Source organism: Cebidichthys violaceus, unplaced genomic scaffold (genome assembly GCF_023349555.1).
Source record: "Cebidichthys violaceus isolate CVI_PGR_0920_01 unplaced genomic scaffold, fCebVio1.0.p SCAF_73, whole genome shotgun sequence".
Classification (NCBI taxonomy): domain Eukaryota; kingdom Metazoa; phylum Chordata; class Actinopteri; order Perciformes; family Stichaeidae; genus Cebidichthys; species Cebidichthys violaceus.
In genome coordinates, this window is record NW_027176957.1 from 784326 (window position 1) to 803600 (window position 19275).

General features: G+C 44.5%; 1 protein-coding gene across 1 annotated transcript; it reads left to right on the forward strand.

Annotated features, from left to right (window-relative positions):
* Nucleotides 1-520: 520 nt before the first annotated feature.
* On the forward strand, nucleotides 521-13205 carry oprd1a (opioid receptor, delta 1a). The gene is made up of 3 exons (XM_068736886.1): nucleotides 521-979; nucleotides 7885-8240; nucleotides 9516-13205. Exons 1-3 carry the CDS (start codon nucleotides 735-737, stop codon nucleotides 10043-10045), a joined length of 1131 nt encoding a protein of 376 aa, XP_068592987.1. The 5' UTR covers nucleotides 521-734; the 3' UTR covers nucleotides 10046-13205.
* The last annotated feature ends 6070 nt before the right edge of the window (nucleotides 13206-19275 follow it).

The window sequence follows — 19275 nt, forward strand, 5'->3', positions numbered from 1 at the left end:
TTTTCTCCTATCGGGTGCATTCTTAAATTACCTTCAATGGGAACAGTATTGATTTTGGACTTGTCTGTTTGTCGGCAGCTCGGGTTGATTATTGTCACAGCTTGCAAGCAGACAAAGCAATTTAAATGTGTCCTTGCATTTTGCACCGGCTGCCTTAATGAACACGTTCTCTACACTTGGTGCTCCATAAACCTGCAGAGCAAATGATTTACTAAATATTAATTTCTTCCACATATGATTGGGTTACATGCTTTTTGTTCCACGTTATTTATGTTGTTCCTTATTAGTGCTCAGTTGTAGAGCTTTTTTTTTTTTAAAAAAAGCCACCAGATGAATTCAGGACTCTTGGGTATGGCAACCCATATCACATCCCCGTTTTACGCATGATCGCATAATGCGCAGCCTTGACGTCGACGCGCGGGTATAAGAGAGCGCGCGGGCTGTGAGGTGGGGATCTCGGCGAGTATAAGAGGTGTGAACACAGCCAGAGCGCACAGAGACACAGACCGCTGCTGAGGGTCTGCTTTTTTTTTGGATAGAAAACAGAAGAACTCTGCTTTTTTTGGGAAACTTCCTCTCTCTCTCTCTCTCTCTCTCTCTCTCTCTCTCTCTCTCTCTCTCTCTCTCTCTCCACTTCTTGCATTTAGTCGGACAATACCCCCCCACACACACACACACTTCCAGATACTAGTGCGCGCAAGTTGTCATCACCTCGGGTCGAGTGGACAGCAGCCATGGAGCCGTACACGGTGTCGGGAGCTCAGCTCTCCCTGTCCGACCTCTACTCCGTCATCCCGTACAATGTCACCTTCCCGGACGGGGAGATGGGCGACGGGCTGCGGAACTACACCGAGCAGCAGCAGGGTCCGGTGAGGAGCACCGGGGGCATGATCATAGCCATATGCATCACGGCGCTCTACTCCGTCATATGCGTGGTGGGACTGCTGGGCAACGTCCTCGTGATGTACGGGGTGGTCAGGTAAAAGACTTCTGTTTTTTCATTGCAGTCGAGCAACGAAGCCCACATCGTACGTGAAAATTCACCCTCAAAGCACTCGTTAGTGTCCTCCTCACGAGGCGTTTTAATGCGCCCATATCGACTGTTAAGTGAGTTTTAGTAATAATATCAGACAGTTGAACGCGTTTCAATACAAATTCTATGAAAACGATGATTTCCACTGAATGCAAAGGTTTGATGCCATGAAAATATATATTTATTCTGCAACCCTTGACTAAAACATGCATGCGTGATGCATGTGTGAACTATACGGTGCGTCCCAAACAAGTGGTCCCTCTGCATAACGCGTGAGGTCCTTCCTTCATTAGTTCTACATGGAGAAACAACTTGAGCGCGTTTTATGCTAAAGAGGGTTGGCTGCAGTCCAGCCTCTGATTCTGTTAATCCAGCTGTGCCTCAGCCACGGAGGGTGGTTCACACCGAGCTCTGTGGACCACCGGCTGCACACTAGGGTTGCTAGAGAGGGGACATCTTGCAGCTAGAGGCAAGGTTCATAATGTGTTCTGTGTTTGCCTCTTGGAATACAAACAAGGAGTGCTAAACCCATCATTCATTTAAGCTTTGTTAAGTGATGGGAACAAAGGCACTTTAAGGCTCTGTAGAGAGCAACCAGGTGTTTTTTCGTTAGTGAATGTTTGCTGTGTAATCGTCAGCCGGAGGTCACAGTCCCCCCCCCCCCCCCCCAGCTCTATTGGCGTCATAATAAAGCCCACTGTCACTGTAGCCTGTCATCTCAGCGCTGACCTGCATGCTTCTCAGGAAGAAACAGCTTTTTTTGCAGCAGCAGCAGCAGCAGCAGCTCCGCTCTCACTCATTATATTAATTCCACTAATCTCAAACATTCTCCGTACGCGTTCCTCCAATGTCACCCGAAGCGTTAATTACTGCAGCCGGGCCCAAGCAGGTGGAATTCATTCAAGGCGCCTCTGCAGAGGAGGGTAACTCTCCAGTGGAAGCGAAGCGGCCGAGGCCGGCGGGTCGGTATCTTCCCACGAGCGCGACGCGACGCGACGGGCTGAACTGTGTTTAGATGTGAACGCGGTTATTCACTTCAATGTAAAGGAGGAGAGAGAGAAGCTTAAAACAGATGGAATGTATAGAAGAAGACACAAGCTAGACAGCTTCTGCAATATCTCTGGATATTGAACCAAGAAAAGAATCCTCATAAATATTTACAGCGCTGCCCGTTATTTCCATCCAGAGGTTGGAGTGAAAATAATGGAGAGAGAAAAAAACAACACACACACACACAAGGCACAAGACAAGAAGAGTGAGCGAGGGAGATAAGAAGGAGACAAGGAGGAGACAAGAAGGAGACGGATGAGACCTCAGAAGAGGCAAGCGATTTGTCTGGCGATTCGTCTTCGTGCGAGCGAGAGCATTCATCACCGATCAGCGCATCAAGCATCCCGGCAGAACATTCTCTCCTGTGGAAGATCTGCAAACCCTAAAAAAGGGAGCAATCATATAATGACAATCTTAAAGAATACAATAAATCCTCTCCAACATATCAGAAATAGTGGAACACGTCCCTCAAATCCCAAAGAAGCTGGAACCAGCAAACCTTTTTTTTTTTTAATTAATCTTCTGTAATTTCACCAATCTTTCCAGCAGTAATCATGACAATTGAACGCCTCCTCCGGTGATTTGTTTTGCCTGCCACTTCAGGCAGCTTATGAATAAAGCAAGAATCCATGAATTTGAGATATTTCACGGCTAGAGGCACTCCGATGCACACAAACTCCATTTAGAGTGAGAGAGGCCGCATGGACGCTCACGTCTGTGTGAATTAGGCCGCAGCGGCGTTGAAAGCCCCCCGTCTGATTGGCTGACGGAGAGACCTCTGGAGATGTTGTCCACGCGGCTTCCGTTATCTCCCAGCTATCCTCCGCTCTATCTCGGCCTCTTATCCCGCCGCCGCACCTGTGAAGATAAGACGGCGGCTCGGTGCTTCTGGCGATTTGTCATCAAGTGGGCCTCCGTTTGAAATCGGTTCGCCGTGTGCAAATAGCGGCAGGCTGGATTAGTTTGTGTGTGAGTGGAACTGAGCTGCTTCTTGAGGATTATTGTTCTCCATTTCTGCCAACAAAGCAGATAATGGACGGCGTTCTGACACGCTAGCTTTACTGGTATGGTCATATGTTGGTGAAGATAGAAGAACCACAGTATTCTAGTGGAGATTTGGATGGAAATATGACTGCATGACCAGGAAATAAACAGACTCACACACACACACACAGTAGCATATCAGTGTGTGTGTGTGTGTGTGTGTGTGTGTGTGTGTGTGTGTGTGTGTGTGTGTGTGTGAGTATTGGCCTTCGGCAAGAGAGGAAGAAGTGATGCAGTCACACAACAGGAAGTGTTAATCCACCTCTCGCAGAGATAAAGGATCAACACTGAATGTGGATTTGGATGGAGCTCCAAAACCAACAAAAGGAAGCAAAAGGTCTCCGAAGAGTCCAAAAGTGACACAGTTCCCGTTTGCCGTGACGCCGTGTGACTGGTGTTGCTTTCACCTCGTTAGTGGTGTGTGTAGTGGTACGGTCCAAAAAATCAAAATGAAGGACAAGAAGACGGGTGAGGTCCGAGGAAGGGCACCAGAAGTAGGGTGCTGTAGGAAGTGGACAAGGGACCATCGGATCGTTCCAGTCCACTCGGCTCTTTGAGCCCTTTGGTCACATCCATGCTGTCATGGTGTTCACTGGTGTTATCACGCAGGTTTCAAGCAGACTTGGTGAAGCATCGATTGCTTTTAGAACCATGGCTGGTTAGATAGAATTTGCATAGTGCACAGTTGGCAGGCATTTGTTTAATGACGAACCGGTGATCGATGGCGCTCCATCTCGGCACGAGATCGTTCACGTTCCTACAAGATCCCCCGGGAGGTCAGGGCGGTCAATAATAGCTCCTGAGCTCCTACAACCCTGGTGGTTTCAGTTTCAGTGCGCTGCTTTTCTTTTTTTGTATTCTTGAGACACGCGCGTGAGGAGGAAAGGCATCGGTCAGCCGCGACGGCCGCATTAAACACGGAGTCAACGGCCGCAAGGAAAGAAGAACAACAGAAGGAGGAAGTGTGTGACGAAACGTGCTTCACTGTAACATGAAATAAAAAAAGGGGGGGGCGTTACAATGATATTTCTTGAAACTTAATTGCTTCTCCGACCCTAGGAAAAAAGGAAGATACGAGCGTTCCCCCTCTATCTGAATTATACGCTGAGCAATTAACCACAACGCAACCTCAGGACCAGCTATTCCACTGTGCACGACGTGGAAATGGGAAAGTTTCTAGTCACACTTTCTGTGTTTTCATACATAACACACTTGTCACTGCTTGGTGTGAAATTAAAGTCTTGTCATGCGTGTGTGACCTGCATAAAAGAACATCCCCCCCCCCACCCCCCCTGAAGCCACTTCTGTCTTATTTTAAATGCCACGACGGCTCTTTGGTATCCTCATAATCTTAAAGATCCTGAGTGCTGGCGTGGATGTGACATGCTCCACACTCCTTTTTAAATGACCCTTTACCTCTGATGTACAGTACACCTGTGCGTACTACAGTAAAAAAGCTGCAGACTTGCATTATTTCCACCATTTCAATGTCTAATCTGCACATTATCAAAACATCGGGTGGTGTAACATCTACAGGCCCGGTCATCCCGGTGTTCGTTCGCTGAAGCGCCAAAGAACAGGACGCAGCATGCGGGCCTATCTTGTCAGTCTGGATTAGGGAGTGAGGGAAAGAGATTCTCTTTGGATTCACAGTTCAATTATCAAAGTGACTGCCGTTAAACACGCACTCGCACTTAATCCTCTCCACGTGTTAAAAAGCCAGGCTTCAGACGCCTCATCAAAGGCTTCAAACAGATTGAGACGCAAAAGTGAACTGTACGTCACTATGACAGAGTTTTAATGATGCCGTTGGACTGACGCTATTTAACATAAATGCATTACTTAATGCACACATTGGATTAGAACGGATCAAACACACAAGGGAATGTTCAAAGTTTCCTTCTGTCTAAAATGAACTGAAAATAAAGCTGGATTAAATTCCCGGAGTCGAGGCCACATGGCGGTGTGCCGCAAAATTGACATTAAACAGACTGGTTTGACTTGTCGTAAGCAGAAAGAGCAACAATAACATCGATTAAGATTTAAGTTATTAATGATGCACGAGGGGAAGAATGAAACGTTCACTCTGCTCCTCTGCGATTAAACTCATCCTACAAGAGGAAATTATAGGTGGAGGTAAGTCATAACTCAAGTCAGATCTTTATTGAGAGTTCTTCCGATACCAGTATCAGAAATACCTCCGAGGCAGCATCCAAAGCAAGGATCGGATATTGGTACGCGAGTCAGTACACCAATCCCATATAATTTATCAGATCATTTATCAGCTCGTTTACGCAACACAGGAACAACAACGCCGATCCCCAATCGGTGCCACGCATGTGGTGGCTCAATCGTTCTGGGAAAAAAAAACGATCGCTGCTTCTGAAGTTGTGATGAAAGTACAGCTGAAGAATTTTGCAAGTTTGACCCGCGCAGTAACGATCAGGCAGGCGCTAGCGGAGCGCGTTAACGTCAGCGGAGAGCGTTAACGTTAGCGGAGCGCGTAAACGTTAGCGGAGCACGTTATTGGAGCGCGTAACGTTAACAGAGCGCGTTAGCAGAACGCGTAATGTTAGCGGAGCGAGTTAACGTTAGCGGAGCATGTAACGTTAGCGGAGCATGTAACGTTAGCGGAACAAGTTAACGTTAGCGGAGTGCGCAACGTTAGCGGAGCGCGTAACGTTAGCGGAGCACGTTAGCGGAGCGCGTAACGTTAGCGGAGCATGTTAGCGGAGCACGTTAGCGGAGCGCGTAACGTTAGCGGAGCACGTTAGCGGAGCGCGTAACGTTAACGGAGCGCGTAACGTTAGTCAGAACAAGCGTCAGCAATATATCACACACTGGACAACCTCCCCACTGATCTGCGAGGTGTGTTTCATGCACCGGTGTCGGATCAGCACTAGATATCGGCCTCTATGCAAGTTTACTAAATGGAGTATTTTTGATTTATTCAGTTTAAAGACAAAAGTAAAATTTCACAAAGAGCTTGTAAAAAGGACGAGCAGCTCTTTCATAAAAAGCTCATAGATCTACTTTGACAGGATTAAAATCACTGACCAGTGCAGGTAATTGTAAAATCAGCCCACCACCCGAAGAGAAGTAAATCCAGTCTGATTGGTAGTAAACCATGTCAAGCATTTAGTTAATTGCGCTTTTCCTTCCATCGCATCAAAAGGGCTTGTATATTACATGCTTGAATACAATTTATACATGTTATTTCTATCATGTACTGCTCATATTTTGTACATTTGAAGCGGATTCTCCTTCAACTGAACAGATGAGACACAATCAGTACAGTGGTGAGACTCAGCGGAGGGTAAATAATGTAACAACCAATTATAATTTCTGATTCATTTCTGAAGCCTGAAGTTCACATCAAACAGATTTATTTTATCGGACAAAACTCCTGCCCGCAGAGTTAAGCCAGTAATATATCATCAATGGACCAACGGCCAAAAGTGTCATTCGATGTCATCTATTGACCCTTCTAGTTTAAAGACTAACATCATCTATAAACTCAAAGGAGGACTCATCTGTACATACGCTGAGAATCTGTTTTCACACCAGGAAGTGTCAGAGGCCGCTTGTTACCGTCACATATAGGAGTCAAACTCCTGCTTCTTTACTTCACTTTGTATTTGTTGGATCAGTTATTTGTAATTTAAAACTCGGTACAAATTACACGGAACAACCCCCCCCCCCCCCCCCCCCCCCCCCCGATCAAAACAGGTGACATTTATCGTGTGCGTTTAATCAGTTCCACCGGTGAGACGCAATAAAGTCAGCCCCTCGTAAGATGGCTAAGCCCAATAAAAAGGTGTTGGGTTTGGCTACACCTTGCTTTAAATATGCAGACCCCTGCCATCACTTCCACCACCGATACCCCCCCCCTATTATTGTCTGTAGAGGAGAGAGAAGTGAAATTCAAAAACATATCCATTGAGACATCAGAATTCAGTGTATTCCAATTGAACAGCGCAATTCTCTATATTTTCCATTAAAATGTGTTGGGTAGGGGACCTATACTTATTCATTCAGACAATGAATGTTCAATGGCATACGGTGTCAGAAGAATATATTCATAAAGCAATTGTAATGTGTAGTAAACAGTGTATCTTCAAGAGATTTTTCTCATTTTCTGGCCTCTAATGCTTGTGTGTTGTGCCTTTGGGCAGTCTGCTTTGCATGTTAATTGGATTGTATTTGGAAGCAATAATTTTAAAAAAAGAAAAAAGGGCAATCTCCACGAAAACTGAATCAGCCGAGCTTTATGTTCAGTATCTTGTACGGTTCTTGATGAGAGAAGCCTATGTGAAAATAAGCCTTTATACTCTGGCCTCAATAAGCCTATACCAAATAAAATGAGCTCGGTGCCGATGACCGTTAATTTATTTTCTTCTAATGCATATCTTTATCCAACACATACAATATACATGAACCTCAATTAGATAGCAGCAGTGTTTTCTTTTCACACGTCCCTGGTGCTTTTCTTGCAAGTAGGCCGCTTGATCAGAGGCCCATAAGCCAATTGTAACGATTATCTTAAATCTCTTATTTAGAGAAAGATATGAATTCCATCAGAGCTCTACGCTGCACATCCACAGCATGAGGGAATCAACTTTTACTCTAAAGCTCTCGCTGCACAGTGAATATCATTTTCAAATCCCCATATCCCCATAACAGAGTATTCCACACCCAGCTGCTTCTTAATACGGCTGCGGCTTATTGCAAAACCCATTTTCTCTGATCACAATCAGATACACCAAGATGAAGACGGCCACGAACATCTACATCTTCAACTTGGCTCTCGCCGACGCCCTCGCCACCAGCACGCTGCCCTTCCAGAGCGCCAAATACCTCATGAACACCTGGCCGTTTGGGGAGGTCCTGTGCAAGCTCATCATCGCCATCGACTACTACAACATGTTCACGAGCATCTTCACCCTGACCATGATGAGCGTGGACCGCTACATCGCCGTGTGCCACCCGGTCAGAGCGCTGGAGTTTCGGACGCCGGTCAAGGCGAAGATGATCAACGTGCTCATCTGGGTCCTGTCCTCGGCGATTGGGGTGCCCATTATGGTCATGGCTGTGACCAAAGTGAAGGATAATGGTGAGATAGTGTTCTCTTCATTTCTTTATACGAATATTAACCAAGTCTCCAACAAGTCTTCCAGAATTGGGTAAGCCATGAAGAGGGAAAAGACGTGCTCTGATCTGCATAATTAGCTTACATGTCACTCAAAGGACCACTAGATTCCATCTCTTCATCTAAACCCAAACAGAGGATATTTGATTTCCACAAGTAGCCCTGAATAGTCCCTGAACTGTGCTGCCTTTACTACTCACCCAGGGCCACACAATCTATTGTGTGTTGAAAGATGAGCCCTAGACTAGCTCAATTCATCAATGTCTTTGGGATACCGTCACGTCGCCTTTCCAAGTAGACCTTGAAGAATGAAAATATCCTTGTAATGAATCTTTGAAAAGGAGAACACCAATGTGCATAACAGATGAAAGACTCAGGACATCATGTTCCTATCGGGAAAATCTGCAAAGGACAATTTATGTCAATGAGTACCAATGTTCAGTGCCAAGAAAAGTAAAGCTAATGCAGAAATTCCATAAACTTGTTATCCTTCTAAAGTCTGTAAGGACTCAGTAAAAAAATCTGTAAACATTTAAAAATGAGTTTATGCTCTCAATCTAGTAAATTGTGGTCTCATTTAGAGTAAAACAAAGAAGGGTACGCTTTAGGGCGGGGCTACCTTGTGATAGACAGGTTACTACCTCGCCGTCGTCCGGTCTGGGAGTTGTCCGTGCTTTCATCTTACAACTTTAACCCTTTCACAGTGTTTTCAGTTCATGACAGATAAATGTAATATTTTGACCATCTAAAAAAATGTTACTTATTCAGCGTTCAGTTGTACCTAGCTCCACCCTTTTGGGTTACTTCTGGTTGCAAAGAAAACAAGATGGCAACAGACAAAATGCTATGGTTGAAGACTCAGTGGTTGACTATCGAGCACAACTCCGACAAGTTGAAATAGACACCACACATGAAGGATGACAATCTGGACATCGACCCATAGCGCCTACTCTTTGTTGTGCACCCATATGGTGGCAACAGGAGCAAATAACTGTCCTCTAAGAGTAAATGCTCAATGCTTACCATGCTCGCAAACTTCAGGCTTGTGAGAGACAATAGAGACAAACTCCTAATATAAGTACAACGGGGCGTAAAGGTGAGGGAAGCCAGGGTGGTGGAAGGGCCAGTAGCACATGCGGGTGGAAGGCCGGGGATGTTTCACTGCATCTGTCTAAACCTGCTTGTTACCATAACCGTACATTAACAACATCTTTTGAATTCTACCTGCCCTATTTCCAGGTAAAACCATGTGCATGCTGAAGTTCCCTGACCCCGACTGGTACTGGGACACCGTGACGAAGATCTGCGTCTTCATCTTTGCGTTCGTGGTCCCCGTGATGGTCATCACCATATGTTACGGCCTGATGATCCTGCGCCTGAAGAGCGTCCGCCTGCTCTCAGGCTCCAAGGAGAAAGACCGCAACATGCGCCGCATCACCCGCATGGTCCTGGTAATAGTGGCGGCCTTCATCATCTGCTGGACCCCCATTCACATCTTCATCATCGTGAAGACCATGGTGGAGATCGACACAAGGAACCCCTTCGTGATAGCCAGCTGGCACCTGTGCATCGCCCTGGGCTACACCAACAGCAGCCTTAACCCTGTCCTCTACGCATTTTTAGACGAAAATTTTAAGCGGTGCTTCAGGGATTTTTGCCTTCCCTGTCAGACCCACGTGGAGCAGCACAGTCTGACGAGAGGCCGCAACAACACAAGGGAGCCAGTGTCCGTCTGCACTCCAACAGAAGCGGAAAAGAAGCCGGCATGACTAGGCATGGAACGGGTCCCGCACAGCTCTCGCTCAAGGAGGATCCAGCAAGATCTGCAATCAGAGGTCACGCAGATCTCCACAACAGAGTTTTAAATATCATAAAGAGGAAATGCAAGTCTCAAAGAACGGAGTCGTGCCGATCATTCTCTTCAATTTGTCTGACTGAACACTCAAAAGGAATAGCTAAAGAGAACGGGAAATAAGTTTCACTCCGATCTTACTTTTCCGTTAAAGTTCCGATAACAAAATGGAATCAAGTGCGATGCCTTGACACTATATTGGGGCGATAGCCCAAAGAGCATATTCAAACATAAGCGAGATTACGAAAGCAGAGCGTCCCCCAGCTCTCGATTAGTCAGAAGACGAGTGTACAGACCCTTTTTTTTTGATGAAGGACAAAGAATCGTCTGCAGATTTCTATCTTGTCAAGCAAAGAAGGTATTGTTCAAACATCATCAATCAGAGAGTTTTGTGATAAGACAGACGGACTCACAGGGTAAAAAATTGCACCAAAAGATGGGATTCTGAGACAATGGGATTTTCAATTGAATATGTTAATTTCTTCTAAGGAACACTTGCCTTTGCATTCAAAGAAACAAAAAGAGATTGTGGTGATAAAGGAGCATTTTGACTGTCTCATTTGTATCTCTACCTTACAGAGCACGACCGATACCCACCGACAGCTGGATGAATTATAGCAAAGGTCAACCACTCTCTACGTTGAGAAATACGGGAATCTTGTACAAAACAAAAAAATGGACACATTGTGTTTAAAGAAAAACATCTGGGCTCAATGTTCCATGGTTCTGATAAGGTCTGTCACACAGGACACGGAATCCCCAATCAAGCCCAGTTCAAAAAGGTTTTTGCGTTCAGATGGAAAAATCCAGAACCGCTGAAGCTTGGATTTCTATGGACGTCTTTTCCTGCACGCCTACTTGACATTCGTGAGTGGTGTCAAGTCTGCAGACAGCCTCTGAGCAAAACGAGCAGAATAGCAAATGTTGGCAGCCACAACACTTCACTCACTTCGTTGGGTTATTGTTTAAAACAGACGTGAAGTCAACTAACACCCCTAAACTCGGACTTGAAGTGAACAGACAAACTTGCTTCAAGGCGATTACTGATCTGCATTCAAACGATCTTGAAGCCTGTCGTCTGGAACATCTGTGGCCCATTCAGGACATATTGACTGGTCATTTATTTACTCCTAGAGATGACGACATCAATCAAATTGGAGACATTCATCGATGGATGCCGGTGCAACTAATGATCATTTCAACTCCGCATGTCAGAGGTGGTGCAGAGCTTAACTATAGTTGCTCTCGACATGCAAACATGTCAATATGTGCCATAGTTTTGAATGGACTTGAATAATGTCATGTGGTAGATGTGGAATAGATAAAAGCCCATCCAAACTGAATGTAGATCAGAGCAGATGAGAGTAAAGCCCCCTTTAGGCATCGGTGATGGGCTCTATCTAAACTTGACTTGACAAATGAAAATAAATGTGAATTTGTAGATAACATAAAGCTTTTGCATTTGAACAAATTTGCCACAGTTACAATGACTTTGAGGAGTACCTGTGATTCTGTATGCTTTCTGTACACTTTGTTTTAGATCTTACTATTTCCACACAATGCTTTTGACTCATGAGGCTTCAATAAAAACAATTTAAATAAAAGAACAAAAGAGTTACTCACAGAGACAACGGAGAGAGACGATACACATGCTGACTAGTGTAGCGCTGTGATACATTCCTGCATCTTTTTCTTGCAACGACAGTGGTGATTTTAAAGTGTTCTGTGTATACATGCTTAGCTTTGACAAAGGTGTGCAGGATGTCTCTCAGCCAGCATTATTTCTGCAAACTCAAATTAATAAGAGCACAATGACAAATGTAGAGAATCCCAAAAAAAAAAAAGAATGAAAAGGGACAAATGAACAAAAGCGAGTTACTTACAATAAATGGGTATATTAAAAATATCTGTATCGTGCATTCAGGGTATGATCAGTTAAAGTGTGCGTGATGTTCACTTGATTATCACATTAGGACGGCTCATTGAGAAATGTGTCCTTGTGTCATTTTTCATCTTTTGCATTCTGTTAGATGTGATTCAGTTGTTGGATACAGTTTGTTAAATTCAATATCATTGCAACTTTAAGTCCACAAGAAACTAAATCAGTAATATTGTACCACCTCATTGCACAACGGGACAATAAAGAATCAAGAGGTAGTCAATTGTTGCCGGTCGATCAATGTTGCCCTTGACGGCAATGGAGATTTCAAGCTTTACAACCCAGCAGCTTGGTCCACACCCTGTAGGACTTCAATGCTCCCAAATGCTTCACCAAGACTGTAGAGACACATATTTTTGCAGATGCGCAGATACACTTCACTGCACCACCTTCTGGTGGTTCCTGTCTGTAGTAAGCTACAGCTCTTATAAACTCCATTTGCAATGAAAGCGACTGTAGCTTCAAAAGTCGCCAGATGACTCACACGTTCATTTACAAATCATGTAAAAAAAGGAAGTTAGAGAAATCATCACAAACTCACTACAGGGAGATTTAATTTACAGTAAAAGATAAAGAAATAAATAGAATACATTTAGTATTCCTCACTGTTTCCCTGGGCGTCGCTTATTTTGTTGCTTTTAAGAAATAAAAGTCACTCGGAGGGTCTGACTAGTGGCCACACATCACTGCGTATGGCAGGTTTGTTGTGCGTTACGCTAATGAACTGCAGCTTATTTGGTTAAACGTGTTTTCAGTCCATGAATCCTGGACTCGGAGCAGAGCCGAGTCCTCTGTCACGTCTGCTGAACAGAGTTCCTGCTGATTGTCAATCGATGTTCACGCCGCTGATTGCTTCTTCAATAACCTCCGTCCTTCGTTCAGCTTTGTACCTTTTGTAATTTGCCTTGCAGTATTGTCATTTTTGTCATTTTTATATTTGATATAAGACAGCTTTACACTGTGTAAACGGAATACTGAAAAGCCTTGTGTGAATGTAAATAACTGTACATTTGTGTTAGATGCCATTGTGTTTTACTTTTTAAGCTTTTTCTGTTGGATCTGTTGTATAAAAGAATTCTAATGCAGCATCTGTGCTTCAGGCCTAACTTTAATTGTTGGCAAAAATAAACTAAATGAAATGAAGGCCAGAGAAAAAACTGCTTGAGCTCCTTTAATGAAACTCAACAAGAGGGAATTGGATAGCATAATATCTGCTTGAAGATGATTGGGCTCCTAATGGAATAATCCATCTTGCATGATCACGATTCCATTTAAATAGCAGAGAGTGCTTCAAAATAGTCCTTCGTGACATTGGGCTGCAAAGTGCATTTCCACCGGCGCTCAGATAAAACACACCAGAGACGGCCCAAGGCCGCTCAGAGTCTCGGAGTGTGCCGCTCACCACTACCAGCAAATTAAAAACATCCAACTCCTGCATCTCCTCCGCAAATTCAGACCAGCATCGCCGTGTGAAAGAGCTCGACGACGTTTCACTTCAATTAAGGAGGTTTTCCTTCACCGGCAGCCGCGGATCAATTACCGAAACAGAGACGCCTCCCTGCAGGTTAAACAAGGACCGGCCACTTCAAGGCTCACGTCCCCGATGTGTTATTCAACGGTAGTTCAATACATGATTTCTAATAGGCAGAAACTGCTGCTGTCATAACTCCCACGATGCAATCTGCCCTTCTAGAAATTATGCAACGATATATTCGTGTGTGTATTATACAGTATTCATTAGAGAAATAAATGCCACTTCAACCTTTTTTCATGAATACATCTGCCAAGTCATTTAAAGACCTGATTGAAGATGTTAGGAAATCACCAGCATTAGTAGGATGTGTTGCCTGGAAACATGTCTCGTATGTAGATATAGAGATATTCTTCTGGTGCTGCAAGACAACCAGCCAGAGCGTCACAGATGTTTTTTTTTAGGGTTCTCCCCACAGGACTCTGTCCAGTAGCTGTTGAGATATTTCAGTCCAGACCTAAATAGTGGACCAACCCATTGATATTGCCTTCCTTATAGCGTGGCTGAACCAGCAACTCACACCAAAACAATCTAGATTGATAAATAGCACAACCGGTAAAAGGAAAAAATATGTATTTTGGGGGTGAACTGTTACTTTATTAACATGTAATTAAAACCCCACAAGCCGAGTACCACACGGCCTCATTGTATTGGAAAAAGCAGACATCGCTACAGCAGATATCCCCAAAAACGAATCTATCTTTCCCTGATCTCAACTGAAGCACTGTTGTTGCTTAAAGCTAATCATGTACTGGACAGCGTCAAAGTCCTACCCCGCCTCCTTATATGAGAATACAAAGACGTCGCACTTATTCCACTTAGAAAGTGTTATTTCCATGAGAGAGGGTGTTTGTTAAATGTGCACCATCTTTGATTTTTTTTTTGTTCACTTTCTTTCACTCTCGAGTTAATCGCACCACTCTCCTGTCGGACGCAAATCCGTCTTTCAGAAAATCCCCAATTTTCAAAGTAGCGATCGGGCTCGAGTGCTTTTTCCCTCGTTAAAAGTAGCTCGAGCTGAGCCCGGTGATGGATCGAGAGAGGGTGCTTGAGTCTCGATGTCGTTCAGAGACGTTCATTAGCTACAGGTAATGCACCTGTGAATGCCGAAAGACCGGAGCTCGTAAACAAGCTGTCAATAACATGCGGTATATGGACGACACCGTCCTCTTCTCGCTGTGCAGGGATTGTAAATGAGAGAAAGCAGTAATGGAAGAAGAGAAGAGAACAGCGTTAGAGGATCCATAATGAATAATGTATGTCCAATGTATGTGAAACACAGTCCAGTTCTCTTCTCTCAGCCACACATATTACAACCTTCTACATACGTATAAATATTAATATGATAGCAGAGAATACAACACAACAAATACAGATACTAGGGAAAACCTGTGAGTGAAAGAGTTGGTGGATATACAGAGAGGTTGATGCTGGTGTTATCCTCCTCCTGACCTGCTCAGGAAACTCAATCTCTTGTCCTGCACAATGCATGCAACCAACACCGACACCGGCTTTTACCTTGGCTCGCTGGCTAGCTAGCTAGCTAGCTTATCTACATCCAAGCACAAGTGTTCACGCTATCTGCCGATTGGCTGGAATAGCGTCGTTGTGGCTTCAGATACACATCAGAAAAGCTCCTTCAGCTTCTAGAGCACGCGTGTTCAAAGTGCGGCCCGCAGGTTAATGGCAGCCCTTCAAAACATGTTGTGCAGTCTTGACATGACCTACATACATTATACGTGAATCATCCGCGGTCCAATTCACTGTCCCGGCTGTCCCCTAACAAGCAGCTGTCCGGTCAAGAACAGTAGAAAAGCTACTGGTTGCATGACTGTCTGTTGTTCTGTCATCAATGCTAGCGTTGTTAGCTAAAGCATGCAAAGACGTATGTAAATCTGCAGTTTACTGGATTCCTGCGGGTTCAGGAGTCAAGTGCTGCTACATAAACTTTAAAATGACTTAACAGTACTACGACTGTAGAAAGCCTCACCGGCCTGCAGAACGTGACTGCCGCACTGAAGGTAGCTTTAATCCGCGGAGCTAACGCCGGTGAGGGATTCTTATCATAAAAAGCAGATCGGCCCCATTGTTTAGGTGGACGGCTTACATTTTAGCCGCCCACTCTTAATCAGACTCCTACGGGTTCTACTCCAGCCCTGCAGCATGTGACTGTCGATGCCGATAACGCCGGCTTGCACAGACTGCACGAGTGGCCTGTCCACCTCTAACGTTGACCTGAACACTTCGATTGCAGCTTCTTCTCTCCAGACCTGAGGTGGCCTTATAGTGCATTCAACTGGTGAGAGTTAGCGGGGGGGGGGGGGGGGTAAGGACTATTATTCATGGTATCGTTGGCTGTGCCTGCGGCGTATGAGTGGGTGAATGACAACGCAGTGTTTTCTATATGAAGGCCCACACGTTCCAAAATATAATGTTCTTTGTAACTGTAAATAAAAATATTGACATAATTATCATTTGACGTCAGAAACATTGTCAGTGCCGTTGTTTTTGTTTTGTTGGGTTTTTTAGCCCTGAGAGGTCAAACTCAAGGTCAAAATAAAGGTCCTAAAGCAGCTCAGATCTCCTCTCACCTGGAGTACGGTGGCTCTAAGTTCCCAAAGACTCTTGCAAGAAACTCAAACCTGAAATAATAAAAGTCAGGGAGGTGGGCAACAACAAAGTCTCACAGCCATTGAACATCGCCTCGGTCTGTTCAGGACCACAACGAACTACGTCGGGTGCTACATGTTGACTCGCTCTGTCCTGTAGAGGAGCGTCAGAATCACCAAAGTTTAATCCAAGCGCTTTGACACACAGGACACATCAGCAGCAGCAACATATCCAGGGTTCACCATTATCATATTGTGGTTTATTAAATAATACATTCAGAATCAGAACATCAGAACGCAAATAATTAATAAATAATATGAATTATTCTGAAAATGGTTCCTGTGCAGCATGCAGATTGTTATTATTTATGCGAAGGTGAATTTGCTACATTGCTGCTGCTGCTGCAGTCTTTATTAGTATCAGAGCAGCGCACACGCGTCCAGCTGTGATCGGATTTAAAATCAGACCATTTTATCCCACTTTCTATTCTGTCACGTTTCACAAAGAGGTGCAAAGTGAGGGTAGAAACTGTCTCTGCGTGAGACTCTCCTCTCTGTGGACACCGCGGCCGTGGGAGATAAAACAAATGCTCCACATTGTATTGGACACAGCCTTTGGTGCCTTTAATCTCCGGACAGCCGGTGAACGTAGCGCCGCGCTATCAGATACGACGAGCCGTTATTTATACACTCGCAACTGACAATTTCAAAAATAAATGCATTTAGCGTGTCTGCAGCTTCACTCAGGGAGCATGAAGGAAGCCCTCTCTGAACCCGGGGGGACCCTGACTCACCTCATCTCCCGGTTCAAATATTCAGACAATCTTGCAAATGAGTTTGAGGAGCTAAACATTCATATCGTGAGTGAAATGATTTTTTTTTTTCAAAAAGCGACGGACGAGCTACATTTGCTCTCTGTCCATTTGTGCCGGTGCAGATGAGCGGGTGGGAGGGAGGGAAGGTCGCCACCGCTGCATTTACATAACAATAAGGTGGAAATGGAATCTGTATCTATGGCATGTTCTACTCCTTACTAATGGCCACATGCTCCATTTAAAGAAGCCTCCATTAACCTCTCATTAAAGCATGCTGCTGTTAAAGGAACCCCTCTTAATGCTCTTTCAACTTAAGCGACGGATCAAATCCACAGACCTCCACGTGTTTATCTGAGGACAAGTTAACTTCATATCTTCCAAATGTAAAAACGCATTTTTGCACAGAGCAGATGTCAAGAAAGACACTAATGCACCAACAAAGCCAGAGAAGAAGAAGAAGACTGTCAGCAGTAAACGTGCATGTGTGTAATGCAGAACTGAAATGATTGAGAAAAATCTGATTTGCAAATATTTTACTTGGAAGGGAATGACTCCTTCATGTTCGTTTACAATAAATCTCTACGGGGCAATAAGAGAGAGCGACAGCGTGAACTACTGGACTCCGAGTCGTCGAGTTCTACTCGAAACATCCAGAGGCAAAAAAATGTTTGGGAAGTCGTTGTATAAGAAAAATCAGGGATTGTAGTTTGAAGGGTGCAAGATGCGAGATCGGAAGCATTTACATTTCCTTTCAGCGTCCGTCGTCGTGGCGACGGTTTACGGAAACGTTAACGAAGCAAGAAGAAGCTCTGATGACAACACACACACACACACACACACACAGAGACACACACACACACACACACACACACAGACAGACAGACGGAGACCTCATTCTCTGCTCAGGTAGACGTCACTCCTCTGTATCTGTACACAGCTAATAGTTGTCTGCTGCTATATTTATGCTCAGAATGCGAAATACAGAAATTAAGTATATGCCGTTGACTGACCGAAGTAAATGTACATAAAATATCTGAAATATTAAGTCAGTAAAACTGTCTCTCTCTCACACACACACACACACACACACACACACACACAATGTGTTGATGTACACATGCAACATGTTTCGCCTGCAGCCATCTTTCATTGCTTCGGTACATTTGAAGTGTACCATGTGTGCTTGCCGTGCACTTTTATGATACATCATTATTAGCATCAGAGTGGAGGTTAAACGCATCGTTTCCGTCGTTTGGACAGTGATCATTGATTTCCTGACTGACGGAGAGAAACATCGACCTGATTAGTAATTACCTGCTCCTGTCAACTACGTGTTAAGGCGTTAGGCGTTAAGGTGCTCTGGGAGACTGCTTCTCCATTTCACGTCTACTCACGAGGGCTTTACCCTTCGCTGCCGATAATCCTCATTAGTGACGCCGAAGAAGAGAGCGACAGACCTTCATCTCCCCTCCTGCCCAAGACCCATAATGGATAAATGTTAATATTTTAAACTTTTTATCTAAAGTCATAAAAGGTGATGCTTAGATACTCCCACCACATCTGTGTAATATATATCATTTTGACAGTTCCAACCTTTACAGCTTTAGATCCTCAAGTACTCTTAATCGACCTCTAAATGGTCGTAATAAAAAAGGTTATAAAGAGATGTCGTCTCACAGTAGACATCCCTAATAGTGGACCTGACTGAGGCTTTTCTGTGTGCAGCGTTCAAGATACCCCCCTCAATTGGGATATGGTCAAAAGCTTGGAAAAAAAAAAAGGTAGCAAGAGAACCACGAGTCACAGAAAGAACGTCTTTGCTCCACAACAAAGAGCAGCTGAAAGGAACACAAGCCTCCCGACCAGTAAATACGACTAAGACACCAAACTAACCGCTGTAGTTCTGACGGTAGACAACCCGGCAAATCTAGCAAGAACATCAATCTCTGCATGTTCTTGTACCAAAATAAACCTTTCGACAGCAGCCGGCAGCTTACACTGTTTATATAATGTGACATCTCTGCTGAAAAGGTCAAACAAAAAAAAAAAAAGGAGGAAAACAGCTCCTAGTTTAGTGGGATCCCCGACGGAGAGGCACGTGGAACCACATGGACCACATGGACCACATGGACTACAGAGGGAGCTGAAGGCGAGTGAACTTTGTAAAACGAAGCAAACACCAGGATAGGTTAAGTTTTCCTTCCAAAATGAAAATGTACAAAGAAGAATGAAACTCACCGGATGTAGATTTGG